The sequence below is a fragment of the Camelina sativa genome, chromosome 6 (assembly GCF_000633955.1).
Source record: "Camelina sativa cultivar DH55 chromosome 6, Cs, whole genome shotgun sequence".
NCBI classification, from domain to species: domain Eukaryota; kingdom Viridiplantae; phylum Streptophyta; class Magnoliopsida; order Brassicales; family Brassicaceae; genus Camelina; species Camelina sativa.
In genome coordinates, this window is record NC_025690.1 from 8,997,585 (window position 1) to 9,018,203 (window position 20,619).

General features: G+C 38.3%; 1 protein-coding gene across 2 annotated transcripts; it reads left to right on the top strand.

The window, feature by feature from the left end:
• Nucleotides 16,403-20,078, top strand: LOC104790702 (probable fatty acyl-CoA reductase 4). Of its 2 annotated transcripts, none has more exons than XM_010516482.2 (10): nt 16,403-16,580; nt 17,023-17,126; nt 17,280-17,485; nt 17,654-17,754; nt 17,892-18,084; nt 18,168-18,329; nt 18,413-18,494; nt 19,031-19,300; nt 19,557-19,629; nt 19,737-19,771. In XM_010516482.2, exons 1-10 carry the CDS (start codon nt 16,505-16,507, stop codon nt 19,769-19,771), a joined length of 1,302 nt encoding a protein of 433 aa, XP_010514784.1. In that variant the 5' UTR covers nt 16,403-16,504. The 2 variants fall into 2 exon arrangements, with proteins under 2 accessions (XP_010514784.1, XP_010514783.1); XM_010516481.2 differs by having other exon boundaries at nt 16,405-16,580; nt 19,502-19,629; nt 19,737-20,078.

The window sequence follows — 20,619 nt, forward strand, 5'->3', positions numbered from 1 at the left end:
CTAGTGGTCCCATATCCACTAGCTACCTAACCACAATCACAATCAACAACGAAATAACAAATACCCAAAATCCAATAAATATCCAATAATAATAAATAACCAATATTTCAAATATAACCAATAACCAATAACCAAACAACAGGAAACATAGAACCCGCAACCTAGCAATGTTTCTAATGACCCAACTCTAGCAACCTAGCAATGCCAGACAACAACCAATCGAGTCCCTAGAACATCCTCCTCTTCATTGCCTTGATTCCACGATCACACTTTGCCTTTACCTGCACCACAAACACAAATTGAGATGCATGAGTTTTTGATAAACACTCACTCAGGCAATCCTCCCATCTATTGGGCTATACACACAAGCAACAGTGATACCAATGTTCCAAACGATCAACAAACAAGACATACAAACCAGGAAAACAAACATCATCTCGCTGGAAGGNCTTGGTTAAAAAAAAATGACTTTATGAACAAATTAAACCAATTTTTGTTCGTTTTCTTTGTCAATTTTACATAGTTCCTTTTCACCACTAAATTTTTTTTTTGACAGTTTGTATAACCACAAATATTTCTTTAAAATTCTTTACTCAAAAACTATTGTGGATAAAACAAAAAAATATCTACACGATTGCAATGAGTTTATGACCAACTCAATAAAATTTGAAAAATTGAAAGATAGTTAATTTGACATAATAAAAATAAAATTGAAAATAATAAGCACGATGATATATGAGTCTTAGATAAGTTAGAAATATAAAATATAAACTAAAAATAATTTGAAAATACTACAACAGTTAAAAATTAAGAAAAAAAAACATTTATCTTACATATACTTAACTAAAGAAAAAAGTTCAAAATAATATAAAAATATATTTTAAAATCATAACGAATTTCTGATTGAAACGACCCGACCCGTTTTTTTAAATAAATAAATAATAAATAATAACAATAATAATAAATAAAGTACAACTAGTGGTCCCATATCCACTAGCTACCTAACCACAATCACAATCAACAACGAAATAACAAATACCCAAAATCCAATAAATATCCAATAATAATAAATAACCAATATTTCAAATATAACCAATAACCAATAACCAAACAACAGGAAACATAGAACCCGCAACCTAGCAATGTTTCTAATGACCCAACTCTAGCAACCTAGCAATGCCAGACAACAACCAATCGAGTCCCTAGAACATCCTCCTCTTCATTGCCTTGATTCCACGATCACACTTTGCCTTTACCTGCACCACAAACACAAATTGAGATGCATGAGTTTTTGATAAACACTCACTCAGGCAATCCTCCCATCTATTGGGCTATACACACAAGCAACAGTGATACCAATGTTCCAAACGATCAACAAACAAGACATACAAACCAGGAAAACAAACATCATCTCGCTGGAAGGGAGGTGTCGACCGACACCAGCCAAGTGTCGACCAACACTGGCCTTGGTGTCGACCGACGCTACCCCACAGTGTCGATCGATGCTGATTTGCTGGTGTCGACCGACAACACTAGGTGTCGATCAACACTCCCTCTGCAACCGCGATCCACTCGAAGCCGAGAGTTGAATCTCGCTCCCAACCTCCTCCAAATCGCCCAATACTCAAAACCCAAGCCATATACGTCCACAGGAACCTGTAGCAACCAATTCCAACAAGAAAAACACACAAAACAACAACAAACAAGCAAGAACAAGGAATCAAAGGCTTAGATTAGCCATGGTCATGCACTCACCTCTTTGCAGGAAGTTTCTGAACCACAACAACGAATCCAACCCTCATAGCAAGCCTCTAACTCCTTCCTAGCCTTGGATCTCTCAAGAAACAGCAAGGAATCTCACAAATCTCTCTCAAAAGCTCAAGAACAAGGTTTTCTCCCTTTCTCTCTCAAAAACATTAAACGACGACAAAGACAAATGCCAAAAACCCTTCTTTTCGTCGACAAACACTTAAGTAACACGGTTCAATGGTTTTCCAAAACCAAACCGAACCAAATCGATGATTACATCAATCTAGTCGAACCAGAAATAAGTGGTGTCGATCGACACCCACCCCAAAACGCACAGTTTTGGTTTGCGGGTGTTATAATTCTCCCCCACCAACATAGATTTGTCCTCGAATCTCGAACAACACTCAACCAAGGACTCTCGTGCTACCGTTTCCACGACCCGCACTCCTCCGACCGATCTACGAAATATCACCTCTAGGCGATAGAGTCACGGGCCTAAACCTTGAGTTTTTATTGGCTCCTCATCAGACCGAAGCCTGCATGCCATAATATTGGCTCCTCATCCGGCCAAAGCCCGCATGCCATAATATATAAGGAAGTCCAATACTCGTCTCTCGGGTTGCCACCCTACAGCACGCCCTCGGATCGTCATCCGAAGTCGATATACCAATTATACTCTCAAGCCACAAAGTCGTAGAATATGACGGTACTAGGAGAACCTAAGTCCCCCAAGAGTCGCGAGCAAACAATTCAAACAAGTCTGAGTCCTATCCCTATCCAGGTTTCCTTCCCGTGGCTCGCGTAAGACAACACAATATCCTACCAACCACATATCCCCCTCACTGGAATATCTCATGACCACACAAGGATCATATACATGCCGCAAAAGCCGCCTAAAAGGCCAAAAAAATGTCCTAAACAGGACCACCACCAAGGCCACTTGTCCCGAAGGACTGTCACAAACACCATCTGTCCCGAAGGACCGTCACAAAGACCATCTGTCCCGAAGGACCGTCACAAAAACCATCTGTCCCGAAGGACCGTCACAAAGACCTTCTATCCCGAAGGACCGCCTAAACAGGCACTCTGGCTAAACAGCCTACCACAAAGGCCACACAATTGGCTAAACAGCCTGCCACAAAGGCCACACAATGGCTAAACAGCCCGCCACAAAGGCCACACAAGGCTAAACAGTCCGCCACAAAGGCCACACAATGTCTCAAAAGACCACCACACACGGGCGCAACGACTCAAAAGTCCACCACTAAGGCCACACAAGCCCCTACTAGGCTCCCCGCCACTAAAATGGACAAATTCTAACTCTCATAAAACTTTCCATTTTTAGACTTTCCACTTCTGAAGCTTTCCACTTATAGAAACTTCTATTATAGGAAACTTTCCCTCAAACTACTGCCTCACGGAAATTTTGTAACCCGAGCACCACCTCATCTTGTTACTTAGTCGCACAACCAACCACCCCTAAGCGACCAAGTAAACAAGAGACATGGGCTGGAATATTCCATTCCCGCTCCAGCCATGGATTACAGATGGGGTCAGGCTAGACAAGCTCAAGTTGCAGCTTGCTTCTCATACCACTTTTTAAACCTTGCCTTCATCCTCGTCTCAGGCTCCCATGTCTGCTCCTCAACACCATCACAGTCCCAAAGGACTCTCATCAAAGGAATCTTCTTCTTCCGAAGTTCCTTGATCCTCCTCTCGAGAACCCTCACTGGTCTCACCTCCGAAGTCATGTTAGGCTGAAGATCCTCAGGAATCTTAACCACCAACTGATCATCCTCACGAATACACTTCCGCAACATAGACACATGGAAAACCTTATGCAATGCTCGCATAACCTGTGGTAACTCCAGTCTATATGCCACTAGTCCAACTCGCTCAATCACTCTGAACGGACTCATATACCTCAGACTCAACTTAGTCTCAGTCAATGACCTGTTCGGCCCCCACAACATGGCCATATTGAGGTACACTCTATCCCCAACCTGAAACTCAAGATCTCTCCTCCTCCTATCGGCATAACTCCTCTGCCGATCCTGAGCTTTCTTCATGTTTAGCTTGAGAACCTGAATCTTCTTTGAGGTCTCCTGAACAAAATCTGCCTCGTACATGCTCCTCTCCCCACCTGAGTCCAGCATAACGGTGTACAACACGGCCTTCCATACAAAGCCTCATAAGGAGCCATGCCAATACGCGCCTGGAAACTGTTGTTGTAAGCAAACTCTACCAAGCTCAGGTGATCTGCCCAATGGCAACCCCAATCCAGCACACACATCCTCAACAAATCCTCCAACGTTTGGATCGTCCTCTCTGACTATCCATCTGTCTGGGCATGATAAGCTGTACTCATATGCAACTTAGTGTCCATCTCTGCCTGAAATGCTCTCCAGAACATCGAAGTGAACATGGAATCCCTATCAGACACAATGTTGGCTGGCACCCCATGCAACCTGACTATCTCCTTCACATACTTCTTAGCCAAGATTGTTGCTCCATCATTCTTCTTAATGGTCACAAAATGTGCCGACTTAGTCAACCGGTCCACAATAACCCAAATAGTATCAAACGTCCTGGACACTGGCAACCCAACCACAAAATCCATAGTAATCATATTCCACTTCCACTCCGGAATGGGAACTCTTCAGCAAGCCACCTCGTACCTGATGTTCAGCCTTCACCAGCTGACACACATCATACCTCGCAACCCAACTAGCCACGTTCTTCTTCATCATGACCCAGTTATAGTACCTCTTGAGATCACGGTACATCTTAGTCGCTCCTGGATGAATAAAGAACATGCTCGCATGAGCCTCTCTCAGGATCTCCTGCCTCAAATCCTCATCCTTAGGCATAGAAATCCGCCCATGCACCAAAATAGTACCATTAGCCGAAACCTGATACTCTGAATCAACATCCTTTGAGGCATTCACCAGTCCCAAATCATTCTCCTGAGCCAACCGCACTCTGCTCAACAGATCTGCTCTATCAGCTGAAACCAAGCCCAACGGCTCCTGAGAAACCGCACACAAGCTCAACGCGCTTATCTCTCCTACCAGAGACTCCATATCCTGCTACTAAGCTGAAGCCGCCCGCTTCCGACTCAAGGCATCTGCAACCAAGTTAGCCTTAACAGGGTGATAGGCTATCTCCAAATCATAATCCGCCACCAGCTCCATCCACCGCCTCTACCTCAAATTCAGCTCGGGCTGAGTGAATATATACTTTAGGCTCTTATGATCTGTAAACACTTGTACCTTTGCACCATAAAGAGAAGATCTTCAAATCTTCAGGGCAATAACTACAGCACCCATCTCCAAATCATGAGTAGGATAATTGTCCTCATAATTCCACAACTGCCGCGAAGCATAGACAATCACCTTCCCATGCTGCATTTAAACACACCCCAAACCAACTCTGGAGGCATCTGTATACACCACATAGGGTTCTCCATGCTCAGGCAAAACCAACACTGGAGCGGTAGTCAACATCTCTTTCAGGCTTGCAAAGCCCTCCTCGCACTCCTATGACCAGACAAAGAGAACATCCTTCCCTGTCAACTTAGTCATAGGACGTGCTCTGCTCGCAAACCCCTGCACAAACCTCCTGTAGTACCCTGCCAAACCAAGAAAACTCCTGATCTATGTGGCATTATGCGGTCTAGGCCAATCCCTTATAGCCTGAATCTTCTCCAGATCTACAGAAACCCCATCTGCAGAGATAATGTGACCCAGAAAACCCATCTCACGCTGCCAGAAACTACACTTGTTCAACTTAGCAAACAACTTCTGCTCACGTAGCTTCTCCAGAACTGCTCTCAAATGCACTGCATGCTCCTTAGGACTCTTAGAATAAACCAGGATGTCATCGATGAAAATGATGACAAACACATCCAGAAACTCCTGAAACACGCTGTTCATCAATCTCATAAACGCTGCTAGTGCGTTAGTCAACCCAAACGGCATCACCAAAAACTCAAAATGCCCATACCTCGTCCTGAAAGCAGTCTTCCTCACATCTGCCTCATCTATCGGGATATGATGATAACCCGACACCATATCTATCTTGGAGAACCAAGTAGCACCTCTCAACTGATCCAACAACTCATCGATCCTTGAAAGAGGGTACTTGTTCTTCACAATGACCCGGTTGAGACCCCTGTAATCGATACACAAGCGGAAACTCCCATCCTTCTTCTCAACGAATAACACCGGTGCTCCCCATGGTGATACACTAGGACGGATGAATCCCTTGTCCAACAAATCCTCTAACTACTTCTTCAGTTCTGCCATCTCTGCTGCAACCATCCTGTAAGGAGCCTTGGATAACGGTGTTGTCCCTGGTTCCAGTTCAATCGTAAAAGGATCAGACCGAGAAGGTGGTAATCCCTGCAATGACTAGAACACATCCTCAAACTCCTCCACAACCTGAATACCGCTAACCGTAGACTTCCCCACTGACTCTGACATAGATATAGTAACCAAATAAGCCTCACGACCCTTCTCGATCATCTTCCTTGCCTGAATGGTCGAGATCACGAGACTCCCCGAAATCGGTCTAATCCCCTAAAAAACCAACTTCCCTCCTGAGCGCTCAAACTCCACTCTACCCCGATGACAATCCAGATAAACAATATGCCCAAAGCGTCCCGTGGTTCGCGAGCCACTAGGCTGATAAGCAAATCCGCAGGCCAAGACTCTCCCGCGATCTGAATATCGATACCCCTCGCTAGACCAATAACTCTCACTAACTTGCCTCCAGCAACCCTGACAACTCCTGCACGTTCTCTGGGATCTCCCATGATACCCGCACTCTCTGCACACTCCGGAGTAATGAAGCTATGAATAGCTCCATAATCAAACATAACATAGGACTTAAATCCTCCCACCAACAAGGTCTCTACACAAGCCTCATGCATTGAGAACCTAACACTTTATCACAGAACAACATAAAATCTGAACTTACTAAGAATTCACAAAGACAGAGTACCAGAAATTATACATGTTATCGCCCCGGGAATGGTTCCACCAGTCTCTACAGTCATGTAAACCCGTGGCACCTGCTCAATCCGTGCCACCTGCTGCCTTCCTGGCTGCACCTGTTGCAACGCTGCCACTGCTACCGGCTGCAACATAGGACACAAAACCTGATGTGCCCTGTCTCCCTACAATGATAGCATACACGAGCTGCTGCCGTCGGAGCACTACTCTTGGGACAGCTAGCAATCTTGTGATCCTTGCCCCCACACCCGAAGCAACTCGGACCACCCGGCCTCTGCGTAACCTCCCATCTCCTCTTGGTTCCATGCTCAAGCTTGTCGTCCTTGCTAGAACCTCCCTGATGCTGAGTCTTACCAGGCTGAACTGCTGGGCTAGTCGCCACTGACTGTGCCCAGATATCCTCCTCGATCCCTGCTGCAGTCTCAACCAGCTCTGCACGCATAGCATAACTCCGCCTTCTACAGTGAACCCTCAAATCATCACGTAGGGCCCTCAAAAACCTCCTGACGTGAGCCTCCTCAGACTCCATATCCCAACCCCCATACCTCAGAAGTCGACTGAACTCCAAGTTAAGCTCCCGCACTAACCGAGTCCCTTGAGCTAGCTAAAGGAACTACACCTCCAACCTATCTAGTGCTTCTCTAGGGAAATACTTACGGTTGAACTCCAAGACGAAGTCAGTCCAAGACATCTCCCTCTGCACTCTCCTAGCAGCCATAATACTCCACCACCATGGAGCATCACGAGTCAAATGGTGGACCCCAATGTCCACTCAAAACTTGTCAGGACATATCAGAGTATTGAAGTTACGTTTCACACTCGTCCTCCACGCATCAGCATCAGTAGGATCAATACCTCTCGAGAATCGCTCGGTACCGATATGGCCCATCTCTCTCAGCATGCTGACATAACGAGAATGAACCCCTACATTCGAAGCCGCTGGCTGCTGCACCTCCGCCGCCACTGGTGGCCCTACTGGTGCCTAAGCCGGTACCACAGCCTGTAACCGCGCTAACAACTGTGTCAGGAAACCCGCAAGGTCGACACCTGGGACTCCACCCACTGGGACTCCCACACCTGGGACCCTAACATCACTGGCTACTGGAGCATCAACACCGCCCCCTTCGGCCACACTCATGGAATCCCCCTGGACACCTTGGGACTCGCCGACACCCTCTGTTGTCACACTTTGGTCCGCAGTCTCACTAACCGCTGGGACTCTGCCCCTACCACGACCATGTCCGCGTCCACGACCATGACCACGACCAGAAACAGCATCCCCTCTAACCATCTGCACTACCAAGAACAGAAGGTTCAACTCGCAATTATCATAACACAAAAACATAAACTCACCATGGAATCACACTATAGGCTCAAAGAGGATGTTCTAGGACTTCATGCCACACACAATTGACTAACTCACATAATCAATCAATACATGCAATCCCAAACATCACAACAGAAACCTAGTGAACCCAAACCTAGAACCGTAAGGGCTATTATACCAAACTGAAACGACCCGACCCGTTTTTTTTTTAAATAAATAAATAATAAATAATAACAATAATAATAAATAAACTACAACTAGTGGTCCCATACCCACTAGCCACCTAACCACAATCACAATCAACAGCGGAATAACAAATACCAATATCCAATAAATATCAAATAATAATAAATAACCAATATTTCAAATATAACCAATAACCAATAACCAAACAATAGGAAACATGAACCAGCAACCTAGCAATGTTTCTAATAACCCAACTCTAGCAATCTAGCAATGCCAGAAAACAACCAATCGAGTCCCTAGAACATCATCTTCTTTATTGCCTTGATTCCACGATCACACTTTGCCTTTACCTGCACCACAAACACAAATTCAGATGCATGAGTATTTGATAACCACTCAGTGAGGCAATCCTCCCATCTACTGGGCTATACACACAAGCAACATTGATACCAATGTTCCAAACGATCAACAAACAAGACATGCAAACCAGGAAAACAAACATCATCTCGCTGGAAGGGAGGTGTCGACCGACACCAGCCAAGTGTCGACCAACATTGGCCTTAGTGTCGACCGACACTACCCCACAGTGTCGATTGATGCTGATTTGCTGGTGTCGACCGACACCACTAGGTGTCTATCGACACTCCCTCTGCAACCGCGATCCACTCAAAACCGAGAGTCGAATCTCGCTCCCAACCTCCTCAAAATCGTCCAATACTCAAAACCCAAGCCATATACGTTCATAAGAACCTGTAGCAACCAATCTCAGCAAGAAAAACACACAAAACAACAACAAACAAGCAAGAACAAGGAATCAAAGGCTTATATTAGCCATGTTCATGCACTCACCTCTTTGTACGAAGTTTCTGAACCACAGCAATGAATCCAACCCTCCTAGCAAGCCTGTAACTCCTTCATTGCCTTGGATCTCTCAAGAATCAGCAAGGAATCTCACAAATCTCTCTCAAAAGCTCAAGAACAAGGTTTTCTCCCTTTCTCTCTCAAAAACGTTAAACGGCGACAATGACAAATGCCAAAAATCCTTCTTTTCGTCGACAAACACTTAAGTAACCCGGTTAAATGGTTTCCCAAAACCAAACCGAACCAAATCGATGATTACATCAATCTGGTCGAACCAGAAATAAGTGGTGTCGGTCGACACCACCATGGTGTCGATCGACACCCTCCCCCAAAACGCACAATTTTTGTTTGCGGGTGTTACACTGATAAGAAATCAAATTTAACTTAGTAATATAACTAAAATCTAAAAATAATACAAGAAAATTAAATTAAAATATTAAAAAGAAAGATTAAAAAAATATTGATAGTTAGTGGATTTCTTTTATACAATAGATTTAGAATTTTTACTTTTTATATTTTAGTTCTTTTTAATGTTTTAGTATATTTTAAATTGACATATGTCAACATCTTATCAATAAAAGTAACATGTGTCACTTTCTTGTTAATGAGTAACTATGACATCAAGCTTTATATAATAATATATATATACTTATATAGTAAAGTAGACTACCATTCTAAATTTGCTTTGAGGAAGTGCTACATGTTACCTATACAATTGCTATGAGTCTAGAAATTTATGACCCATTATATTAGTTTCTCTTCATCTTTGTTCATAAATAATAAAAAGCGTTGGGCAACAAGGGAAATCGCAGGGGATTGATAATCTATCGATCTAGGAAAGTTTAGGGTTAGTTTGTTTATCTAAGACTCGGACTACGAAACACAAATGAACCATTAACTTATAGATCACAAGCTAACCGTCTAAGATCCCTATACACTGTTACTCAACTGTCGCAGGTAACGACGCATAGATCAAAGCATTTAAAACAGGTTCAGTTCTAATCCATGAAGTTCCATAGGTAAGTGGTATGTGCTTCCTATTACACGACACACATCTAAGCTAGGTCAAGCACATATGCAAGTTTTTGGCGATGCACACACACTTTAGATCATAGTTAGTTCATGATGCTAAATTAAAGCATTAAGCAAAGACTTAGAATTAAAGTATAGAATAAACATAATTTAAATCTAACAAACCCTAAAAATTGCCACCTAAACTAAGATCATCTTCCCCCTTTGATTATCCCTTTAAACACAACTAGAAAACTACTCTAGCATGTTTAAGGGAATCATCGAAGCTAGATTTAATAAACTCATAAACATAAAAGAATAAATAGAGAAAATGGTTTTAGATATTACTTCAACGATTATATGACAAAGTATAGGATCTTCTTCCTTTAGAAACAAAGAACAAAGCAAATAGAATAGAAAAGAGTTGATGAATTTGTGCTCCTCTGGTCGTGATCTCTTGGCTGCTCCAATTTGTGCACACGAAACCCTAGGTCTTAGATGAGTATTTATAGATTTTGAAGACTTAGGGTTTTGTAAGGGTAAAAACGTCTTTTCTCGTTGAGTGCAGGACAAGGAGCGGCTGAGGAAGGTTCTGGACCGTCGTGACTCATCTGGGCCGGGCCTCCGTGAAAGTTGCTAATCAGGCCGTCATTAAAGTCCACTTGGTTTCAAACTTATCTTCTCGTTGGTTTATAACACGTTTGGGTAAATCGGGTATATCTTCTTGATGACTGAACGGATTGACTTGATTCAACTTCTAAGAGAAAGATGACTCTTTCAGATTTTTATAGACACCAAGTTCGTCAAAATGTGAGTTCTGGAAGTTCTTCAAAAGTATCATGTACTGTAAAGCTCTAGATCTGTCCTGAAACATATTTTCCTTATCTTTTAGTCACTTTTGCTATAAAACCTGTAAAATCTTCTTGAAACTTAAAATACTTGATAATAAACATTAAAGCCTTGAAATCATGTCAAACTCTTCCTAAATGAATACTAAGACTATAGCTAAATTGGATAAAATAATGATGTTATCAAGCAACAATCTTTAACGACTATAAACATCTCCCGACCAAAAGTACCTCCTGTGGTCCGAGTATAACATTGCAATGTTATACCTACCCACTCATAATTCCACACTAGAATGTCCACGCATTAACCAGCTATCAGCTTCTCCAGGCTTAGTACTTCCCAAGAAGAAATCCGCCACCATTTAATAGCTACACACCTGCCACATGCGGCACAACTGGAGCCTCTACTAGAACCACTACCACTAAACGCTCCAACAACTGCGTTGACAGGTTCGCCAGACTATCATCACGGTATGGGTACCGCTAGCTGCAACCCCCATACCTGGGACAAAACCAGCACCGACGCCGAGCCCACAAACCCCGCCAAGCCCCCAAGCCCTCCCGGATGATCCTGCAACTCTCTCACGCTCTCACCCGTGACCCTCTGGTCCATGCTAACGCAAATCGCATGGACTCGACCATGCCCACGACCACCACGACCGCGTCAAACAACAACACAACTTCTAACCAGCTGCACTACCAAGAACAAAAGGCTAACAACAAGTCAAACCACAACAAAACACAACTTACCGTGGAATCTCATTGAAGGCTTGAAGAGGATGTTCTAGGACCCCATGCCACACACAAGCATTCAATCCAACATCCGCATCACAAAGCACACAGCGAACCCGTACCTAGAATCGTATGGGCTATGATACCAAATTGAAACAACCTGACCCGTTTTTTTTTTATCCTAATATCAAGTGATCCCATACTCACTAGAAACCTACCCCAAATCAACACAAAAGTGTATAACAAATAATTCAACTCCAATAATAAATAACAATTAAAGAAATAACATAATATTAATTCCAACAACAATCCAGAACATAACTAATCAAAAAAACCAGCAACCCTAGCATCCGTTCTAGACAACTAAGTTCCACTCTAGAATTCTAACAAAGACACAGAGCAAACAACCGAGCCTGTAGAGCATCCTCCTCTTCATAACCTTGATTCCACGATCACACTTTGCCTTTACCTACGCCACAACACAGAAAAGAGGCATAAGTATTACCAAAAATACTTAGTGAGGTTATCCTTCCATCTACTGGGCTATACACACAAGCAATAAGATCACTCATGCCACAATCAACAAACAATAAAACAAACCAGGCAATGCACGAAGCAACATAACGTAATTGGTTGCTGCAGAAGGGTGTTTCCATGTTTTAATATAAATACATTTAAGGGTTTCCATGTTTTAATATAAATACATTTAGGGGTCTCTCAGCCAACCCGTTTTAGGGGTTTGCATGTTTTAATATAAATACATTTTTTTCAAGACATCTCGTTTTTCCTTAAGGTTTACCTAGCCACATAAAACGTTCTTTGATTTTGTAATCCAGATATCTTTGAACTTATAGAGTTTTTGCATCTGATTTCTTCTACAATATTTTTCACCTCATTTTTATCTATCTCATGATGCTTGATTCAATATTTTCCGAGTTTGTATCCTTGATGATGATTTATGGATCCGAGTAGTGTTAGAGTTCTTGAGGATGAGATAGATTAGGTGGAAGATCTTACTATGTAGGGTGTTTAATTTTAGATTCGTATGATTCCCTTCTTGACTAGAGTTAGAAATACTAGTTTCTCTCTGATAAATTGGAACTAGGTCTTAGACATTTCCACACCTAAAAGGTGTTTGATGAAATCTCTGACTAACTAGTGCCATAGACCTACATTCCTAGCCTAAGAGATTATTTGTCTAGGGTGTTTGTTGACGTGAATGAACTGTTTTGTCGTGCCTGCTTGACCATGTTTCTCTAGCGAGAGCTAGGTTTGGAAGTGTTCGAGTTTGAGTAACTTCTGCCAAGAGATTTGATTAACTAAGTTGTGATGTTCATTGTCTAGGGATAGTTTGCTTGTGGCATGTTAAACATTCTGTAGACTAGGAGACTTCGCCGACATCAATTACTCTCATCCTTAGGACTTCTATCTTTCTGATTGATATTGCATTCCTGAGACCGTTTCTGATCTTGCTGTCTAGTTCATGCTTAGAACCGTTTTTGCATTTTCGTTTCTAGTTCTGTAGTTCATTTCCGTTTTGCATTCTGATCATTCTAGGATTGTTAGATAAAAAAATCACTCTTATAATTGGCTTGACTTGTGATCGCTTGATTGCATCTTGATTGCTAGTGAAGTTCCCAACTGGATTGACACCTTAATTATTACAACTGCATAAGTTTAATTGAATCTGTTAAGATTGACCAACAAAACTCCTAGTTTCAATAAATAAAACAATTATGATTACTAGAGTTACTTTTATCCAAAAAAAATTTGAATCTAGTCTAAGATAATAACTTAGCCTACGATTATATTGCCAAAACAAAGTTTGAATAATTCATTTGGATGCAGAAAACGAAAGATCATTGAGCCTAGATCATTTAAATATTTAATGAACACCGAAATATGTAGGTTATCAATCAAATTTAGCTCGATAGCCCATCTTACTGGTCTTGTGATCAGCTTAGCTATATTCGTATTTATACATACAAGGCTTAATTCATTCTTCCGTAGCAAGTTTGCTATTTATGTAAACATGTTAGGTTTGTGAAAATCATGATTCAATATCATATGAAGTCCAAACTAATCCCATGGTATCTTATCCACCACACAGAATTTAAAAGTCATAGAGTATAATGAATCCTTGCGTATGAGCAAAACATGTATAGAAACCATCATATTTAAACGATTTGGCTAATGATACAACTTTATTCAGCTTTTATATAATTAACCTATATTTCGTACATGATCAGGTAATCAAATTCTCTAAAAATATGGACAATATCAGATAGGGTTAAACTGTCACCATCTGTGTAGCTTTGAAAATTAGTAACTCTAAATTATAAGAAATGATGACTTGTAATTCTAAAACTCAAGAAAAAGTTGAGGTTTGAGGCATTTCTATAAGTTGAGATATAATTCTTCCTAATGTATGGGGTTAGGTATTTTTTTTCTGTCGCTTTACCAAAAATTTTGACGTTTTCAAGACGTTTTAGCTTGTTATGTCATTGTTGCATAATTTATGACCAACCAAAGTACCAAACCTTAGAAGACCGAAACAGTTTTAGATAGTCCTCTTTCTTATTAAAGAAAAAATGTTTTCGTTGAATTGACATAGATTAAATATTACACTGTTTCAAAATTAAAAAATGTATTAACTTAAAAACACGTAAACTAAAAGTATGCAATTCTAAACAACTTAAATCTATAATTTATAATCTATAAAATATGTATTTAAATAACACTAGAGTTATTAGAAACTTAAATTCTTTTAAATTTAGTTACATTTCTATGTTCAATACCCCCTAGTCAATCATAAAAAATACTGCACAATAAGAATATCTATTAAAAAGAACTAATTTAATTTAAATTTTGCATTGGAATTTTTAAAAAAATTATAATATAAAAGAAAACGAAAAAACCCAAAATATCTCATATTATAAAAGGGATGGAATATAACTCAATATACCTGTCTATTATACAAATTACACCTCACTAAACCTGAAAATAACTAAGTTACTCTTAAGACTATTTAACCGTAAGATCTTAGAAGATATCCAAATTGTATCGTTGGAGAATCGATCCAAATAAATTTTTAAAATATAAGGTTTTATAAGTTATTTGTAAGATTTCATAAAGTATTTATCCGGTTTTACATACATATAAAAGTAGTTTCTTTTATAAGAAAAAATAAGATATTTAAAAAGTTTTATAAAATAATTTGGGTAGCTCTTAGATTTTTAAGGATATTTTTCTAAAATTTTTACTGAAGGAAATTTTTTGAAAATTGACATTCTTAACAATTTTACTGATATCAAATATGTCTACGGGCTGTGGTCCGACATTTTTAGAAACGGAATTAATCCGAGTTATAAATATTTTGCCAGACAAGTCGTTTTACATAACAACACCCATAAAAGGAATTAGTTATTGGTTAAGTAACACTAAAAATATTAATAAGAAATATCATAAAAGATATGAAATATTAACATGATTCTAATATTTCATCAATTGCAGTTTTTTAAACTCATCAATTGCTAGATTAAGCCATCTAACCAAACACACGTAAGACATCGTGTTTAACTTTTATGGATGATTGCAAAACATCGTATGTTTTCTAGATGGTAAATATTTTTTTTACCCCGTGCTACTAGTATCTATGAGATTGCTAAAGCTGCTTTAAATTCTATCTTTATTGAACCAGCTACTGAAACCTATTTCAATTTAAATGAAAACCATCTCTTTTGACCCCAAAAAAAAAAAATGAAAACAATTAGGTATATATTGTAATGCTCTGAACTAGAATACATTGAAATACTAACAAAGCCAACCTTACAATTCAAGACAGATACAATTATAGTTCTACAACATAAAACACTACAGCCAACCAAACACTAAAAAACATGCATGGATTTTAGACACCATCTATACTATTTTTTTTTTTTGGAACGGTCCACAATCTAAATGCTTAATTTCAAACTTGTTGTGGGAAACACTAACACGATCCTAACTCTCGTGCACGGTGAAAAAGGTCCATTCAATTCAGGGATTTTTCTAGTTCTCTTTAATAATTCTAATTGATCCTTTACGTGCACTTCTATTTTGGTGTACCAAAATCTAACCATTTTTACTTGTTTTGTTATTTTAACGTATCCTTAATCGTTTACCTTATCTTTCATTGCCATGCATTCTTGGATTCTTGTGGCCCATGTCCAGTTTCAAATCATTATTAAAGAAACAGTAGAAAAGCTTAACTACTTCATAAAACTATATAATAGTCATTAGAATATGTGTTAAACACTTTTAAAATAAAAAAATAAATATAGATTATAAAGGAAATTAAATAAATATAGAAAATTGACGAAAGTTCGATGAATCATAATTTCAATTAGCTTATACAGAAATTCAGAATTTTATTTTTCTCAATGTTGTAAAAACGCTTTCATATTTAATTTCCAGACATTCACATTAAGTGGGTTTTTTTAACAGTCATTTTTTTTTGTTATTTAAGTTAGGCACGCAATTTGTATATATCTGATTTTCATTTTCATTTTTCAAAATAAAAATTAAAATAAGAAGTGATTTAAATATTATCTTTTAAAGTAAATGTAGGTAGGTCTCCAAATAGTAGATACGATGGGTTCAACAAAACCGGTCAACATTTATGAGTCTATATAATTTGTACCTCAACTCCAAAGGTCTTATGGACCAAAACAATCTATTGTTCTTTCTTTCTTATTAATCGAATAGATAGATATCAGTGTCTTGAGTCTTCATCAATGAAATCCAATTGCGTTCAGTTTCTCGAGAACAAGACTATTCTCGTCACCGGTGTTCCTGGTTTCCTCGCCAAAGGTACCAACTTGGATCCCTTACCAGATAATATGTTCAGCATCACATTCAAGATTTTGTGATTCAGTCCAATTTTTGTGTTTAATTGTTTTAGTGACTATTGTTGGTTCATTACGGCCTTTGTATTGTATTTGCCATGCAAATATATATAATTCATTAGTGAACGTAAACCAATATTTCACATATTAATACTGAATTTTTTATATGTAAATTGGTATACATATATATTTGTCATAAAGAACCTTACTTTCGATATTATATTATTCATTTGTCGTACATACAGCAAACGTTATAGTTTTGGCTCTTTCTATTTTCATTTGGAATCTATCTAATTATAATTTTAACTAATGTCACTTGTGATGGTAAACCACTTCCCTTCTCCTCCGAAACTAATCATAATTAATGACTTTTAAAGTTTAACTAATAAATTTTATAATTATTATAGTGTTTGTGGAGAAAATACTGAGGATTCAACCAAACGTGAAGAAGCTTTTCCTTCTTTTGAGAGCAGCAGACAATGAATCAGCCATGCAACGGTTTCGCAGTGAGGTAAAAATAAAACATTTTATCATACATATAATTATAAACTAATATCTCTATGAAGATTAAATAAGCTTTACAGCCAAATTATTTTTATGTAAATTCTATATATTATATTTTTGGAAATATGATCTGACTTACATGATATTTATAATACAACAGGTTTTGGAGAAAGATCTTTTTAGAGTGTTGAGGAACAATTTAGGTGATGAAAATCTAAAAGCTTTAGTATCAGACAAAGTCGTCCCTATTCCGGGTGATATTTCAGTTGATAATCTGGGAGTGAAGGACTCTGATCTCTTAAAACGTATGTGGAATGAGATCGACATCGTTGTCAATGTCGCCGCCACGACGAACTTCGATGAAAGGTGTAGAATAAATTGTGGTCGTTAAGTCTTTCAGTTATTATCCGTGAAGAAGACGATCCTGAAATCTAACTTTTGTTTTTACGATAAAATTATAAATTGATTTGTTTTTATAGTTTTGTATGATTGAAACCTAACTTTAATCTTCTTATATGTATATATAAAAAACAGATACGATGTTGGGATTAGAATCAATACATTTGGACCGCTCAATGTCCTTAACTTTGCCAAGAAGTGTGTTAAAGGACAGTTGCTTCTCCATGTCTCAACGGGTGAGTTCGATCGATGATCTTATTTTTATGTTATAAAAATCATATTATTATGTTTTTTTTTATGTGTTGAGTAGTGACCGTAGTTAACGGATCATATAGATATAGTGATAGACCCCTCAAATTTTTTATTTTTGTAGCGTATGTGTGCGGAGAGAAGTCTGGACTCTTACAAGAGAAAACATTTCACATGGGAGAGACGTTGAACGGACATGGAAATTTAGTTATCGAAACCGAAATGGAACTAATGAAACAAAAACTGAAAGAACTACAAAAACTAGATTGTCCTGAAGAAGAAATTGCACAAACAATGAAAGATCTTGGAATGTCAAGGTCAGTGTAATAATCATAAACCAGCTTTTATATCTTTTTGAACGTGTCCATCTATCTAGAATCGAACTGGTCTTAATTGCTAGGGCCAAGCTTCATGGATGGCCAAACACATATGTGTTTACCAAATCAATGGGAGAGATGCTTCTTAATAACCATAAAGAAGATCTTCCTGTCGTTATCATCCGTCCCACGATGATCACTAGCACTTTTTCAGAACCATTTCCCGGTTGGATCGAAGGGTTAAGGTAAATATATACCATTTATAGATTGATCATGTTTAGACTGCATGAATTGGAAAATTCATGATACTCTTATGTTGTATGTGCAGAACCATAGATAGTGTGATTGTAGCATATGGCAAAGGAAGGCTTAAATGTTTTCTTGCAGATCCAAACTCAGTCCTTGATCTTGTAAGTTCAACTTAATTTAGGTTGTGATTGTCTACTTGTCCTCCTAAAACGTCAATTGTGCGTTTGCGTTTATATAGAAAGTTAAAATAAAATAAACATTTTAAAACGATAAAACAATTTTTTTAATATAAAAATATATGTTAGGGAGTGTCTGGTTAAACACTAAATACAAAATTTAAATTTGGTGTTTGTGTTTACAAATTAACAAAATAAAATTACTTCAAAATTCTTCAAAGGTGTAATTTGGAAAAAGAAGAATACCATAATTTAAATTTCTAGCAATCTCACACGTCAACCACACTTTCAAAGCTTGGTTCCATTGGTGGACTAAATGTACCTAAGATCCAGAGTTCAGTGCACCACAGAGTGTGTAATAGACATAAATTAGCATAGGCCTTAAGACCATAACATTCTTTTCGAATGGCACATGATATCAATTAGTCAGTTAATACTATCTTTGGGAATACACGCTATTATTGTCTGTGTTATTATAAGCTATATTATTCATTGTGGTGCACTGAGAGTAACATTCACAGGTACCTGTGGACATGGTCGCAAATGCAATGGTGAATGCTGTGGCAATACACGCGGGAAAATTAGGCTCGCAGACCGTGTATCATGTTGGCTCGTCGTGTAAGAACCCTATCACATTCGAACAGGTTCACGATCTTGCGGCTCGTTACTTCACCAAAAACCCTCTTGTTGGACTCAATGGTTCACCCATCATAGTCTCCAAAGGTACTATCTTGTCAACCATGGCTCAGTTCAACTTCTACGTGACCCTTCGTTACAAGCTACCTTTGCAGGTACACATCTTTTTGTTTTCTTTCTTAAATATTAATACTAACACCAAATGGCGAATGTTGAAAGAAGAGTCTTACTTTGTTAATAAAATTGAAAAAAAAAAGTAAATCAAAAGAAAATTATATATTAAAAACAAAACGAATGTTATTTAAGTCTTAAATTTCTGACAAATTTTTAAGCATACTATTCTCTTCTACTATCAGATGTTGAGATTGATAGACATAATTTATCCATGGTGGAATGGAAACAAATATAAAGACATTGACCGCAAAATTAAGTTGGCGATGCGGTTGGTCGAGCTCTACAAACCTTATGTCTTGTTTACGGGCATGTACGTATCAATTTCAAATTTTTCATAACTGATTTTTAATATCTATTACAGTCTTCATTCTTCCAAATATTTTTTCTAATTTTGCCGCTACTTTTTTTTGTGTGCAGATTTGACGATTCGAATACTGAGATACTGCGGTTGAAAATAAAAGAGGTTAATAAAGAAATTAATGGTTTGTTCCAATTTGATCCAAAGACTATTGATTGGGAAGATTACATGACGACCATTCATATTCCCGGCCTCATCACCTATGTACTCAAAAAATAAAACGTTAAGACCTTAAAATGTTTATTATTTACATTTCCTGGTTACCTAGAAATTATTTGAACTGAGTAAAATTGTGTATGGGTTTGAAAACAAAAACAAGGTGTGTATTCCCATTACTAAACTACTTTTGATCTACTAGTTCTTGTTAAATTTATGAATATATACTTTTAACTTTTGATCTACTAGTTCTTGACATCTTGTTAAATTTATGAATATATACTTTTATACCTCTTTAGTTGCCTTTATCAATTGTTGACTTGTTGTCATATATTTGGCTGAGTTTGCAGTTTGGTAGACGAATTCAGCCTTATAATTTTCAGGGATACATCGATTAAATTGTCAAACTGATTGGTTTAGCGGTTAGCGTGTACAGTTCAAACCAAATTTGTAGACTGAACTACCAATCAATGAGTTTTTTAAATAGTAGTGCAGTTGGGAACAAAAATTTGAGTATTAATCCTATGCATTCATTGCTACAAATTTTATACTCTTTTTCCCCTCTATTTTACAAAGAGTATCAGCACACGAAAATAGACTAAAACTACCCGAAACTATTTATATATGTAATTACAATTGTATATTTTAAGCTCTTTTTATGTAGTTATAAATAATTAGTTTTTTTTTTTAGCAAACAGCTATTCCCTTAAGAAAACAAATTAGGGTTCAATACACATTCCATCGAGGGTAGTTTTCGCAAGAGTATCTGCCTGGCGACTACAATTC